Below are 15,204 nucleotides of genomic sequence, written 5' to 3' on the forward strand. Positions count from 1 at the left end.
TCTGGACCAAACTTGGCATGAATACTCAATATACCCAAATGTGAACACTGGTGGAGTTTGGGGAAAATAGACCTTGACATTTGGGAGTTGTAGTACCTGGGATTTATAGTTCATCTACAATCAAAGAGCATTCTGAACCTCACCAACAAAAGAACTGGGCCAAACTTCCCACACAGAACCCCCATGACCAACAGAAAATACTGTGAGTTTCTGATGGTCTTTTTTTCTACTCCAGAAAGGAAGACACCATCAAAGCCCTCCCGACAGATGGCCATCCAGCCTCCCACTGGTTGTTTTGAAATGTGTGTGTGTGTGTTCGATGTGGTTGTGTTTGCGTGTCAAACCTTTGTAGAAGTGGCCAGAGGAGGGGCCAATGTGTCGAAATTTACTGGCGTGGGTTTTATGGCCACCCAAAGGGGGAAGTGGCCAAAAAGGAGAGGGCTATTTTGTGTTTTTCGAGGGAAGAGAAAATAAAACGAGGGCATTATTTTTGGCGTGGTACGCCTTTCGGGCTTTGCGCAATTCCTTTACAATGGGGGCAAACCAAGGTTGCCAAGAGGGAGGAAAGCTGGGTCAAAGAAATGCCCATTTCAATTATTATTATTATTGTTATTATTATTATTATTATTATTATTATTATTATTATCATTATTACTATTTTGAGTACAATCTGACATATGGCATCTTAGCACAACTTGAGTACGGGATCCTGGGAGTTGTAGTTTTGTGAAGTCTTTAGCCTTCTCTACCAAAAGCCTGTTTATCAAACTACAATTCCCAGGAGTCCATAGCATTGGAGTCGAAAGTCTACAATGCCAGTGCACCCTATGTGTAATATACCTGATTATATGCAAAATAATTGAGTGCTGGTGCCTTACCAAACTTCAGACTCATATAAAACGTTATATGGTCAGTGTAGACTCATATCAGGCATTATATGGTCAATTTAGACTCATATGATGCATTGTATGGTCTGTGTAGACTCATGTAATGCATTATATGGTTAGTGTAGACTCATATAATGTGTATTAGTCAATGTAGACTCATATAATGCATCATGTGGTCAATGTAGACTCATATAATATGTTATATGGTCAATGTAGACTCATATAATATAGTCAATGTACACTAATATTATCTGTCATGTCAATGTAGGCTCATATAATGCCTTATATGGTCAGTGTATACCTATATAACATATTATATGGTCAGTGTAGACTCATATTATGTGTTACATAGTCAGTGTAGACTGATATTATGCATTATATGGTCAGTGTAGACCCATATGTGGCATTATATGGTCAATATAGCCTCATATAATGCTTCAATATGGCCGGTGTAGGCTCATATAATATATGTATTATTTTGTTGATGTACACTCATATAATGCATTATGTGGTCAATGTAGACTCATATAATATGTTATATGGTCAATGTAGACTCATATAATGTGTTATATAGTCAGTGTACACTCATATTATGCGTCATGTCAATGTAGGCTCATACAATACCTTATATGGCCATTTGAGGCATTATATGGTCAATATAGCCTCATATAATGCATCAATATGGCCAGTGTATAATATATCTCCAGTGTAGGCTCATATAATATATTATTTGGTCAGTGTACACTCATATAATGCATTATGTGGTCAATGTAGACTCATATAATGTGTTATATGGTCAATGTAGACTCATATAATGTGTTATATAGTCAGTGTACACTCATATTATGTGTCATGTCAATGTAAGCTCATAATTTCATTATATCATTATATGGTCTGTGTATACCTATATAATACGTTATATGGTCAGTGTAGACTCATATTATGTGTTACGTGGTCAGTGTAGGCCCATACTATGCATTATATGGTCAGTGTAGACTCTTATGTGTCATATGTTGTGTTATGCGATCAGTGTAGGCTCATATAATGCCTTATATGGTCAGTGTATACCTATATAATACATTATATGATCATTGTAAACTCGTATTGTGCATTCTGTGGCCAGTGTAGGCTCATATAATGCATTATATTGTCAGTTTAGACTCATATAATCTGTTATGTGACCCATGTAGGCTCATATAATGCGTTATGTAGACTCCTATAATGCCTTTATGCATTATATGGTCAGTGTAGACTCATATGAGGCATTATATGGTCAGCGTAAGCTCATATAATGCTTTATGTGGATCTAAATGAGGAGACAGGTAAAGGAAAGCGCCGCTGCGTCTCTTGCCGTGGAAACTTCTCCAGTGGGGTTTGTGGTTGCCAAACTTTTCCGTTTGAGGAGGAAAGGCAAAGGCACCGACTCAGCACTTTGCGCCTCCCGAGGAAGCCATGGCCGGGTCACGGGGCTCGGCTTTGGGAAGGCCACGGGATGTGGTTAGCCACAGGCCGCACGCAAGGCGGGCGCGAAGAAGGCCAGAGCCTTGCCCTGGGGCAAGGAACCGCACCAGGAGTCCAGCAGCGCACTTTCGTGCGGTCAATGCAGGTGGGAGACGCCTGCCTTGGAAGCAGTCCATGCACAAGGGATCTAGGAGTCTTCGTAGTAGACCACAAGCGGGCTGAACATGAGTCAACAGTGTGATGTGGTGGCTTAAAAGGCCAATACGAGCCTCGGTTATTATACTTTAGGTGGACAAATATGCAGATGGATGGATGGCCAAATAGATAGATAGATGGAGGGATGGATGGATAGAGGGAGGGAGGGAAGGAGGGATGGATAGATAGCCAGATAGATGGATAGATGGATAGATAGAGGGAGGGAGAAGGGATAGATGGAGGGAGGGTGGGAGGAATGGATGGATAGATAGCCAGATAGATAGATGGAGGGATGGATGGATGGATAGAGGGAGGGAGGGAGGGAGGGATAGATAGATAGATAGATGGATGGATGGAGGGAGGGAGGGAGGGAGGGAGGAATAGATAGAGGGAGGGAGAAGGGAGGGAGGGATAGATGGAGGGAGGGTGGGAGGAATGGATGGATAGATAGCCAGATAGATAGATGGAGGGATGGATGGATAGATGGAGGGAGGGAGGGATAGATAGAGGGAGGGAGGGATGGATAGATAGCCAGACAGACAGACAGACAGACAGACAGACAGATAGATAGATAGATGGATGGAGGGATGGATAGATGGAGGGAGGGAGGGATAGATGGAAGGTGGGTGGGAGGAATGGATGGATAGATAGCCAGATAGATAGATGGAGGGATGGATAGAGGGAGGGAGGGATGGATAGATAGCCAGATAGATAGATAGATAGATAGATAGATAGATAGATAGATAGAGGGATGGAGGGAGGGAGGGAGGGAGGGAGGGAGGGATAAATAGCCAGATAGATAAATAGATGGAGGGATGGATGGATAGATAGAGAGATAGAGAGATAGATAGGATATAGATAGCAAGATAGATAGGATATACCCAGATAGATAGATAGATAGATAGATGGATGGATGGATGGATGGACGGACGGACGGACGGAGGGAGGGAGGGATAGATAGATAGACAGATAGATAGATAGATAGATTCATACATACATACATACATACATCACCAGATAGCCAGATGGATAGATGGAGGAACAGATAGATAGCCAGCCAGATAGATAGATAACCAGATAGATAGCCAGATAGATAGATGGATAGATAGATAGATAGATAGATAGATAGATAGATGATAGATAGGATGATATAAAATATATAAAGGTAAAGGTAAAGGTTTTCCCCTGACATGAAGTCCAGTCGTGTCCGACTCTGGGACTCTGGTGCTCATCTCCATTTCTAAGCCGAAAAGACAGTGTCGTCCATAGACACCTCCAAGGTCATGTGGCCAGCATGACTGCATGGAACACCCTTACCTTCCCGCCGGAGCGGTACCTATTCATCTACTCACATTTGCAAGTTTTCGAACTGCTAGGTTGGCAGGAGCTGGGGCTAATAGTGGAAGCTCATGCCGCACTCCGGATTTGAACCTGCGACCTTTCGGTCAACAAGCTCAGCAGCTCAGCGCTTTAACCCACTGCGCCACTGGGGGCTCCATAAAGTATATGGATATATGTATATACAGGAACATGCATGGGATTGTCCCTTAGGGTCTCTTCCCTGACGCCTCCTCTTCCCCCCTTTCCAGACTTCTTCTCTGCTCCGCGCCTGCTGCCAACCCAGTCATCGATGGCCTTCCAGGACCAAGGCTGCTTTGGGCCCCTTCCAGAGCCCCTCTGCCTCAGCACCGTTGCCGGCAGCGATGGCTCTGGCACCACCAACCTCCTCCCTGCGTGCCCCGCCAGCTCCCCACAGGCGCCCAGCCCTCGACTGCAGGTAAGGCCACCCCTATTTCTTGCCCACAAGCTTCTAGTCCTCAGCGAGACACAGGGATCGGCTTCTGGCATGTGCTGCCACCTGACTTGTTTCCTCCTCTTTCTTTTGCAGACTTCGGGGGGATTTCCCGCCCAGCTGGGCTCTTCTCCGGGGGTCTTCCTCAGCCCTGACCCCCCTCCGGCCCCAATATCGGGCGGCCTGGCCCCAAGTCTCAAGCCCTCCAAGCCCCCCATGGGATGCAACCTGCCAGGCAAATGGCTGGGCTTAGACTCCTATCCGTCTTATGACCCCGGGTGCCCCCTGACCTCTCCCACCCACCCTCGGCTGCCTTACCCGCCCTCCGCCCTCTTTCCCCGCTTGACCCCTTCCCCGTCCTTCTCCGGCTTCCCCCCGAATGTGCCAATCTATGGGGTTGACCCACCTTCTCCTGGGTACCCGCACCCTCCTTTCGGCACCCCACATTTGCACCCAGAGATGCCCCTTTTGGGGATGGGCCGAAGCAACGAGAGACCAAAAGCCAAGAGTTCAAGCACCAAGGCCAAGAGAGGCCACCGGCCAGCCCCTGACTCTGTGCCCAATCCTTGCCTGGCACAGCTGCTGACCACAGGTAAGAAGCCAATGGGATGAGGATGTGTGGTATTGGCAATGGATGCATTGATTCCATCCGGACCTGTATAGTCAGAGATCACCCAAATAGAAATCATGCCTGCACTTCCAGCTTAAATATCCTGAAATTCCAATACTAGGCATTTGCGAGGTCCTCCAGTGCCACTCTATGGTCAATTCCAGGAAAGGCCTATCATAGAGTCACACTGGGGGGGGGGGCAGCAAATGGCTAGAGAGGAGATCCCTCTAGGAATCTCTAGGACCTCCAGCACAACTGGGAATGGAAGCCATCAAGAGACAAGTAGATAGGTGGAGAGGTGGAGAGGTACGGCCCTGAGTCCACCCTGAGTCCCTTTGGGGAGATAGAGTGGAATATAAATAAAGTTGTTGTTGTTGTTGTTATTTGAAACACAAGATGAGTCCACAGCAAACAAGATCACTCTGCTGGCTGTTGTATTGGATCACACGTCAGACACTTCCCAAGTGTCTAGGACTGTGTAATGTATCGGTGAATAATCAGTGCAGATCCGAGTAGGGTGGCCTTTTGCAGCTGGCAGGTGGTCATTTTGTCAGCGCCAATTGTGTTTAAGTGCAGGTCAAGGTCTTTAGGCACTGCACCCAGTGTGTCCATCACCACTGGGACCACCTTGACTGGCTTGTGACAGAGTCTTTGCAGTTGGATGGATGCATACATACGTGCATGCATAAATACATACATATATGGGTGGATGGATATAAATATATCTGGATGGATGGAAGGATGGACAAATACATATCTGGATGGATAGATTTATGCATAGATATATATCTGGATGGATTGGTGGATAGATAAGTAGATACATATCTGGATGATGGATGTTGGATAGATAGATATCTGAATGGATGGATGAATAGATAAATATCTGGATAGATAGATAGCTGAATGGATGGATGGATGGATGGATGGATGGATGGATGGATATCTAGATGGATGGATAGATAGATACATATCTAGATGGTTGGATAGATTCATAACTAGATAGCTGGATGGATTGATAGATATCTGGTTGTATGGATGGATGGATGGATGGATGGATGGATGGATGGATAGATGGATGAAAAGATATCTGAATGGATGTATGGATGGATGGATGGATGGATGGATGGATGGATTGATTGATAGATATCTGGTTGTATGGATAGATAGATGGATAGATACATATCTGGATGAATGGATGGTTATCTGAATGGATGGATGGATAGATAGATACATATCTAGATGGATGGATAGATACATATCTAGATATCTGGTTGGTTGGATGGATGGATAGATATCTGAATGGATGGATGGATGGATACATATCTAGATGGATAGATAGATGGATGGATGGATGGATAGATGGATGGATAGATATCTGAATGTATGTATGTATGTATGTATGTATGTATGGATGGATGGATGGATTGATTGATTGATAGATATCTGGTTGTATGGATAGATAGATGGATAGATACATATCTGGATGAATGGATGGTTATCTGAATGGATGGATGGATACATATCTAGATGGATAGATAGATAGATGGATGGATAGATATCTAGATGGATGGATGGATGGATGGATGGATGGATGGATGGATAGATAGATAGATATCTGGTTGTGTGGATAGATGGATGGATGGATAGATACATATCTGGATGGATGGATGGCTAGATAGATACATATCTTGATATATGTGTGGATGGATATATGGATGGATGGATGGATGGATGGATGGATGGATGGATGGATGGATAGATAGATATCTGGTTGCATGGATAGATGGATGGATATTTATTTATTTACATATCTGGATGGATGGATAGATAGATAGTACATAGAAGCATATCTGTATGGAAAGATAGATGGATTAATAGATAGATACATATCTAGATGGATGGATAGATATCCGAATGGATGGATAGAGATACAAATATAGAGGGATGGATGGATGGATAGATAGATTTATTGATAGATCGATAGAAAAGAGAGCTTTGCTGAGCTTTGCCAATGTTAGAGCTCCGCCACCAAAATGAATATCCCAGGATGCCTTCAGAGGGGGTCTTGCCAGTTAAAGTGGAATGAAACTGCTTTCGGTTGTGCAGTGCAGACATGCTTCTAGGGCATCTGACTAGGAAGCCTTAACACCTCTCTGCTTCCTTGCAGCCAAACCAGAGCCCAGCCTGGAAGCGCTGCCCACTTCTCCTCCCGGACAGAATGTGATCCCCTCAACACCCGAATCTTTGGTAAGGAGTCGGGGAAGGAACAAAAGGGTTGGGGACTTGGAAGGGCTCCCCAAAGGTGATCTAGTCCAACCTCCAGCCATGCATTGAGAAGGTCTGAGGCTGCATCTATGCCATAGAATAAGTGAACGAACCCGAGAAAGTATGAGATGGCCCATACCAAGTTGTCTCCTCTTTCTGTTTGTTTGCAGCACAGCATTTTTTGCGAAGACCCTGTCGGCTACTTGCCCCGAATGGGACAACCGAGTCCCCGGCTCTCCCCATCTTCCAGCCCTTCCGGATCGGTCTCTGTCGCCCCTTCAGCCCCCCTCATCCCCAAGACAGAGCGCTTGTCCCCTACCCCGGTCTGCGGTGAGTTCACCCTATACACCATTTCGGTGGGGTCTTCACTTTGGGTAGGAACTTGGCGCATGCTCAGTGAATAACAGCTTGAAAAAAGCCCACATAGAAGAGATCTGGGCGTCTTAGTAGACCCCAAGCTGAACACGAGCCAAGAGTGTGATACTGCAATGAAAAAGGCCAATGCAATTGTACGCTGCATCAAGTGGAGGGTAGTGTTAATATCAAGGGAAATTTTATTTATTTATTTATTTCACTTACTTATACCCCGCCCTTCTCACCCCGGAGGGGACTCAGGGCGGCTTACAGAGGAGGCACAATTAGATGCCCAAATCCATTGACAAACAGTATAAAATACAAAGCAATTCAACAGTTAAATTAAAACATCAATACATCATACAATAATAAAACAATCTCATGATCAGGGTTAGAGTCCATATATCCATTCCATTTCATTTGCCCTTGTTTATCGTCAGATCCTTAAATTAATTGTCAGAATGACCAAAGGCTTGGTCCCACACCCAGGTCTTCAGTTTTTTCCTAAACGCCAGAAGGGACGTCGCCGATCTAATCTCCCCGGGGAGTGAGTTCCACAGGTGGGGGGCCACCACTGAGAAGGCCCTGCTCCTCGTCCCCGCCAACCTCACTTGTGAGAGTGGCGGGGTCGAGAGCAGGGCCTCCCCAGAAGATCTTAAACTTCGACGTGGGACGTAGAGGGAGATCCGTTCGGACAAATACACTGGGCCGGAACCATATCTTCCTAAACATTAGAAATAACCCCTCCTGATCATCAGAACTGTTCAGTAGTGGAATCGATTACCCTTGGGCTGGATGGACATCTGGTGGGAGGGCTTTGATTGTGTCTTCCTGCCCAGATGGCCTTTGGAGCCCCTTCCAACACTCTAGGATTCTATTATCTCTCTTTCTCTCAGCAGTCAATACCCGAAGGATGTCTGAACAGGGTTCCCCAGTCTCTGCTGAGGGGCTGGTTGCTCTCAATCCATACTCAAGCCCTCGGAGCCGGACGGAGCCAAATAAGGTAATAATAATAATAATAATAATAATAATAATAATAATAAATGTTATGTGTTCTCACTTTTCCTGATGGCTCGAGATGGGGTACAACAAGTTCAAAAACAAATGTACATAAGAATACAGTAAATTACTGAGTGGGGCAGTAAATCAGCTCCAAGTTTTAGTCCAGGATCAATGGATACCAAGTCAGTGGGGCTGTGAATCTGCTCCAGGTTTTAGCCCAGGATCAATAGCTTCCAAGTCAGTGGGGCAGTGAATCTGCTCCAGGTTTTAGCCCAGGATCAATGGCTACCGAATCAGTGGGGTAGTAAATCCGCTCCAGGTTTTAGTCCAGGATCAATAGCTTCCAAGTCAGTGGCACAGTGAATCTGCTCCAGATTTTAGTCCATGATCAATGACTTCCAAGTCAGTGGGACAGTAAATCCACTGCAGGTTATAGTCCACGTTCAATGACTACCAAGTCAATGGGGCAATGAATCCACTCCAGGTTTTAAACCAGGATCAATTGTTTCCAAGTCAGTGGGGCAGTGAATCCACTCCAGGTTCTTGCTCAGGATCAATAGCTTCCAAGTCAGTGGGGCAGTGAATCCGCTCGAGATTTTAGTCCAGGATCAATGGCTACCAAGTCAGTGGGGCAGTGAATCTGCCCCAGGTTTTGGCCCAGGATCAATGGCTACCAAATCAGTGGGGCAGTAAATCCGCTCCAGGTTTTAGTTCAGATCAATAGCTTCCAAGTCAGTAGGGCAGTGAATCCACTCAAAATTTTAGTCCAAGATCAATGACTTCCAGGTCAGTGGGCCAGTGAATCTGCTCCAGGTGTTGGCCCAGGATCAATAGCTTCCAAGTCAGTGGGGCAGTAAATCCACTCTAGGTTTTAGTCCAGAATCAATTATTTCCATGTCAGTGGGGCAGTGAGTCTGCTCCAGGTTTTTGTCCAGGGTCAATGGCTACTAAGTCAATGGGGCAGTGAATCTACTCCAGGTTTTGGCCCAGGATCAATAGTTTCCAAGTCAGTGGGGCAGTGAATCCGCTCTAGGTTTTAGTCCAGGAGCAATGACTTCCAATTCAGTGGGGCAGTAAATCCACTCCAGGTTTTAGTCCAGGGTCAATGGCTACCAAGTCAGTGGGGCAGTGAATCCAGGTTTTAGTTCAGGATGAATTGCTTCCAAGTCAGTGGAGTAAGAGATCCATTAGTCCAGGATCAATGACTTCCAAGTCAGTGGGGCAGGGAATCTGCTCTAGGTTTTGCCTCAGCACTTCTTCTTCTGCAGACAGAGAGCCGCCGCATCACTCACATCTCCGCAGAGCAGAAGCGCCGGTTCAACATCAAGGTGGGCTTTGACACGCTCCATGGGCTCGTGAGCACCCTCAGCGCCCAGCCCAGCCTCAAGGTGAGCGGAAATGGGCCCCAAAATGGGATGAAAGAGATGCTTACGAGGCCGTAATAAAGCCCCTCATCCAGACCCAGGCACTGGGCGCCTGCCTTCTTCCTCCTCCTTCCGGTCGCCTTTTCATTCCATGCTTCTTAGCCAAAGGGAAAAAACGATTGCAGAAAATACTGCTTTACAAAACCCTCATTTTCTCCCACTTCTCAAGGTCAGCAAAGCCACAACTTTGCAAAAGACGGCCGAATACATCTGCAAGCTGCAGCAAGAGCGGACGGCGCTGCAGGACGAGGCCCAGCGACTGCGGGACCAAATCGAGGGACTGAACGCCGCCATCAAGTATGAGAGCCAAAGGATGCATCCCTCCATTCACGTCTAATCGGGTCCTTTAAAGTTCAGACTGCAACCCGGAATGGTCTGAAAGTGGGGCTTAGTCTGAAGTTGACATCCCTATCAGAGCATTGTCTGGGAAAGATGCTAAACCTTGGGTTCCCTTGTAAGGGAAACCCAACTCGATTGATCGATCGATCGATTGATCGATTAATCAATATCCCCTTCTCTCTCCAGCCTGTGCCAACAGCAGCTGCCTGACACTGGGGTGCCCATCACTCGCCAGCGCTTCGACCAGATGCGGGAGATGTTCGACCAGTACGTTCGCTCCTGCACCTTGCAGAACTGGAAGTTTTGGGTTGTATCCTTTGTTGAGGAGGAACCTTGCCTGCTTTCCCCCTTCTCCAGCTCTGAGAAGGCCTCACGCACAATGGCAACACAATAGCAGATCTTTGTGGCTCTTTCCTTCCTTCCTCCTTCCTTCCTTTCTTCATTCATTCATTCCACTCATACACCGTCCCTCTCTTCTGTCTCGCGTTCTTTTCTCTTCCATTATTTTGCTTTCTTTCCCCGCCTTTCCCCAGTATAACTTTCCCCATTTCCTTCCACCCTTTCCTTCTTTCCTTCCTTCCTTTCTCTTCCTTGTTCCTTCTTTTTCTTCCTTTCTTTTCTTCCTCCCTTTCCCCCTTCCTTTCTTCCACTTTCCCCACTTCCCTTTCCTTCTTTTTCTTTCTTTCTTTCCTTCTTTCTTTCTTCCCTTTTCCTGTACACCTCCCCCTCTTCTTCCTTCCTTCCTTCCTTCCTTCCTTCCTTCCTTCCTTCCTTCCTTCCTCTTGCAGTTCCTTTGTCTCTTCTTTCTTCTCCTCCTTTCTCTTTCTTTCCTTCCCTCATACTTTCCCTATTTCCTTCCTTCCTTTTTCTTTCCTTCCTTTCTGTTCCCTTCTTTTTCTCTCTCCATTTGTTCCTTCTTTCTTCTCCTCCTTTCTCTTTCTTTCCTTCCCTCATACTTTCCCCATTTCTTTCCTTCCCTTTTCTTTTCTTTCCTTTTACTTCCAGTTTGCTAGGGAATTTCTGTTTTGAATTTTGGACTCAGACGGTGAAAATGGACTTCTCTTTTGTGGGTTTTAAAATGTACTGTTTGGAACATTGTGAACTGCTTTGGGTTTGAATAATAATAATAATTATTATTATTATATAGATCGGATTAGCCATAGTTATATAATAATAATAACAATAATGTGTGAATAAATATTATTATTATTTAGGTAGGAGCAGCATGCATAATAATAATAATAACAGCAACAATTATGGCTGCTTGTCTCAAGTCCAATCCATTATGATTATGATGATGATTATTATTATCATCATTATCATTGTTATCGATTGGAGCAGCCATAGTTATTTGAAAACAACAAGTACAACAACAACGAATATGGCTGCTTACCTCTAGTCTAGTCCATGCTTTCCACTCCATCTGGGACAGCGTTGGCTCCCATGTCAGTGAATCCACTCCAGGTTTTCACCAAAATAGCTCCACGGAGATCTCCTTTTTCAACTGCCAAAACGCGGAGTGGAGTCACTGCCCCACTGACATGGAAGTGCTGGTTTATGGCTTCCCAAAACATATTGTTTTTCCCCCTTAACCGCTCTTCCGTTGCCAGTTCAGCATCATCATGCGCCCGCTTTTCGAATCCTTCAACGGGATGGTGTCCACGTCCAGCATTGAGAGCTTGAGCCAGACCTCCTTGGCTTGGTTGGACCAGTACTGCTCCCTCCCAGCGCTGCGGCCCAGTGAGTAGCATAAACACATGAGAAAAGTTCATCTTGTGTTGGCGGGAAGGACATCATCTTGCAGCACATTTTGCTCACTACCTCTGAGGATGCTTGCCATAGATGCAGGCGAAACGTCAGGAGAGAATGCCTCTAGAACATGGCCCACAAGAACCTACATTTTGCTCTAGCTTGTCAAGGGATCTGGGCCCAGCAGTAACTTCTCTGTTTGTTTCCGCAGCGGTCCTAAGCTCCCTCCGCCAACTCAGCGTCTCCACTTCCATCCTGACCAACCCGGGGGCCATCCCCGAGCAGGCGGCCCAAGCCGTGACTGGCACAATGGCCCACCATGCTTCCTCCTAGCCTCAAGGAGCCCACCTCGCATGGTCGGCATTGGAAGGAGAAGACGGGATCATCTCAAACAACATCGGAGAGGATTCGGAAGCATTTCGAAGATGCATTCTCATCTCTGTTGCCTGACTTTCCCATTGCCCTTGACATACATTTTTCAGTGCAATACTCGCCATGGCCACTAGATGGTGGCAAAGGATTGGAAATTACATTAATAAGTGTCTTAAGCATACAAATGACTGTTACTTTTCTAATTACTTTTGTATTATTAATAATATGGGATTGATTTGCACAAGAAGGGGTTGATGAAGGAGGCCAAGGTTTCGAAAAAGGGGAAGCAAATAAATAATCAAGGAGGAAATGTCAATTTTTGGGCAGGGATTTCGATGTCTGGTATTGCAGCGAATTACTAAGTAATGTTATGATATGAAGACCGTATATATATATATATATATATATATATATATATATATATATATATATATATGAATATGATATTAAATTAAATTAAATGTCCTGTTAGAGATGACGGTTGGGTCTGTTTGTGTTGGAATGACTCTTGAATAATAAATATTTGAATGGCTCCAAGCGTCTCCGTGCCTGATTGTCTCCCATTTGAAAATAATATAACAATATTGGTCTGAGAATCAAAGCAATGTGTTCCGAATTGGCTCCGATTCCCATCGTCCCAAAGAATGTATACTAATATATTATTATTATTTAAAATATACTATTTTTATTATTGTTTTGTATATACTATTATCAGTGTTTAATATATACTATTATTTAATATATACTATTGTTATTATTTAATATATATGATTATTATTGTTTAATATATACTATTATTATTTAATATATACTATTATTGTTTAATATATACTGTTATTATTGTTTAACATATTCTATTATTACTTACTATATATCATTATTATTATTTAAAATATACTATTATTTCATATATACTACTATTATTGTTTAATATATTCTATTATTTACTATATACCATTATTATTATTTAAAGTATACTGTTATTATTTCATATATACTCTTATTGTTTAATATATACTATTATTATTGTTTAATATATTCTATTATTATTTACTATATACCATTACTATTATTTAAAATATACTGTTATTATTTCATATATACTATTATTATTGTTTACTATTTATTATTGTTTTTAAAAACTATTATCGTTTAATCTATACTATTATTATTAATATACACTATTACTAATATATACTATTAATATATAATAGTATATATTATTTAATATACAATATTATTATTAAAATATACTATTATTGTTTAATATATACTATCATTATATAATATATACTCTTATTAAAATATATTATTATTATTTAATATATACTATTATTATTTTATATATGATTATTATTGTTTAATATATACTATCCATATTATTTAATATATACTATTATTGTTTAATATATACTGTTATTATTGTTTAATATATTCTATTATTATTTAATATATACCATTATTGTTATTTAAAATATATTATTATTATTTAATATATAATATTATTATTGTTATATATATATATATATAATTGTTTTTAAAAACTATTATCGTTTAATCTATACTATTATTATTAATATATACTATTATTATTGTTTAATATATACTATTATTATTAACATATACAATTATTTAATATATACTATTATTATTGCTTAATATATTATTATTATTATTATTATTATTATTATTATTATTATTATTATTATGGCCATTCTTAATTTAAAGGCTGTTGCAGCGCCAGCCAGCAGGGGGCGCCGCGTGACGTCATTTCGAACCAACGTGATCCAATCAGCAGCTGATTCCAATAAAGCGTGGGAAGAGCCGCAGCTGCCAAAGATGTCGCGTTGCGCATGCGCACGTTTTCCCGCTCGGCGGCTGATTGTCAACTCAGACCACCTGCGCTCTAAGCACTGGCCGCGCGCCTTACTATGATTGGCAGGGGGAGCGGCCAATGGGAGGCTCGAAGGAGAGAGCTTGGGCGGGACGACACTAAGAAGCGGCAGCTGAGGCGAAAAGCTGTCGTTTATTCCCCACACCTGCATTTTAGCCAATGGCTGTGCGCCTTTCTATGATTGACAGGGCGGAAGACCAATGGAAGGCTCGGAGGAGAGAATGTGGGCGGGATGAAGCTTATAAACAGGCATCTCTGGCAGCTGCGTTTTCCCGCCCAACACCTTGTTCTAAACGCCCCCCACCTGCGCTCTAACCAATGGCCGCGCGGCTTTCTATGATTGGCAGGGCGGGCGGCCAATGGGAGGCGCTAAGAAGCAAATAAGCGCTTTCTGAGGTAAAAGCGAGGGAGCGCCTTCTGAGAGGAAACCTGCTTTTACTCCTCCATTATATATACAATTTAGGACAAGGATATGCTTGAATTCCAAACAAATGAGTGAAATAGGCGATAGAAATAGGAAAGAGTCCAAAAAAGGCCAATTTCAGGGTGAAAATATGGAATTATTTCCACCCAGAATGGATTCTGATTCTTGAATTCCAAACAAATGAGTGAAATAGGCGATAGAAATAGGAAAGAGTCCAAAAAAGGCCAATTTCAAGGGGAAATATGGAATTACTTCCACCCAGAATGGATTCTGATGCTTGAATTCCAAACAAATGAGTGAAGTAGGCGATAGAAATAGGAAAAAGTCCAAAAAAGGCCAATTTCAAGGGGGAAATATGGAATTATTTCCACCCAGAATGGATTCTGATGCTTGAATTCCAAACAAATGAGTGAAATAGGCGATAGAAATAGGAAAG

At 43.1% G+C, this 15,204-nt stretch overlaps 1 protein-coding gene across 1 annotated transcript in view; it reads left to right on the top strand.

Moving 5' to 3' along the window:
- The window catches only part of MLXIPL (MLX interacting protein like), a 33,816-nt gene extending 20,966 nt beyond the window's left edge, over positions 1–12,850 (top strand). Inside the window, exons 8-17 of the mRNA XM_067472172.1 lie at positions 4,133–4,320; positions 4,432–4,927; positions 7,113–7,192; positions 7,381–7,540; positions 8,464–8,567; positions 9,835–9,954; positions 10,160–10,287; positions 10,516–10,639; positions 11,940–12,069; positions 12,290–12,850. Of these exons, the coding sequence (XP_067328273.1) occupies positions 4,133–4,320; positions 4,432–4,927; positions 7,113–7,192; positions 7,381–7,540; positions 8,464–8,567; positions 9,835–9,954; positions 10,160–10,287; positions 10,516–10,639; positions 11,940–12,069; positions 12,290–12,411 (1,652 nt within the window). The 3' untranslated portion in view covers positions 12,412–12,850. The remainder of the gene's footprint in view (positions 1–4,132; positions 4,321–4,431; positions 4,928–7,112; positions 7,193–7,380; positions 7,541–8,463; positions 8,568–9,834; positions 9,955–10,159; positions 10,288–10,515; positions 10,640–11,939; positions 12,070–12,289) is intronic.
- The last annotated feature ends 2,354 nt before the right edge of the window (positions 12,851–15,204 follow it).

This window comes from Anolis sagrei, chromosome 11 (genome assembly GCF_037176765.1).
Source record: "Anolis sagrei isolate rAnoSag1 chromosome 11, rAnoSag1.mat, whole genome shotgun sequence".
Classification (NCBI taxonomy): domain Eukaryota; kingdom Metazoa; phylum Chordata; class Lepidosauria; order Squamata; family Dactyloidae; genus Anolis; species Anolis sagrei.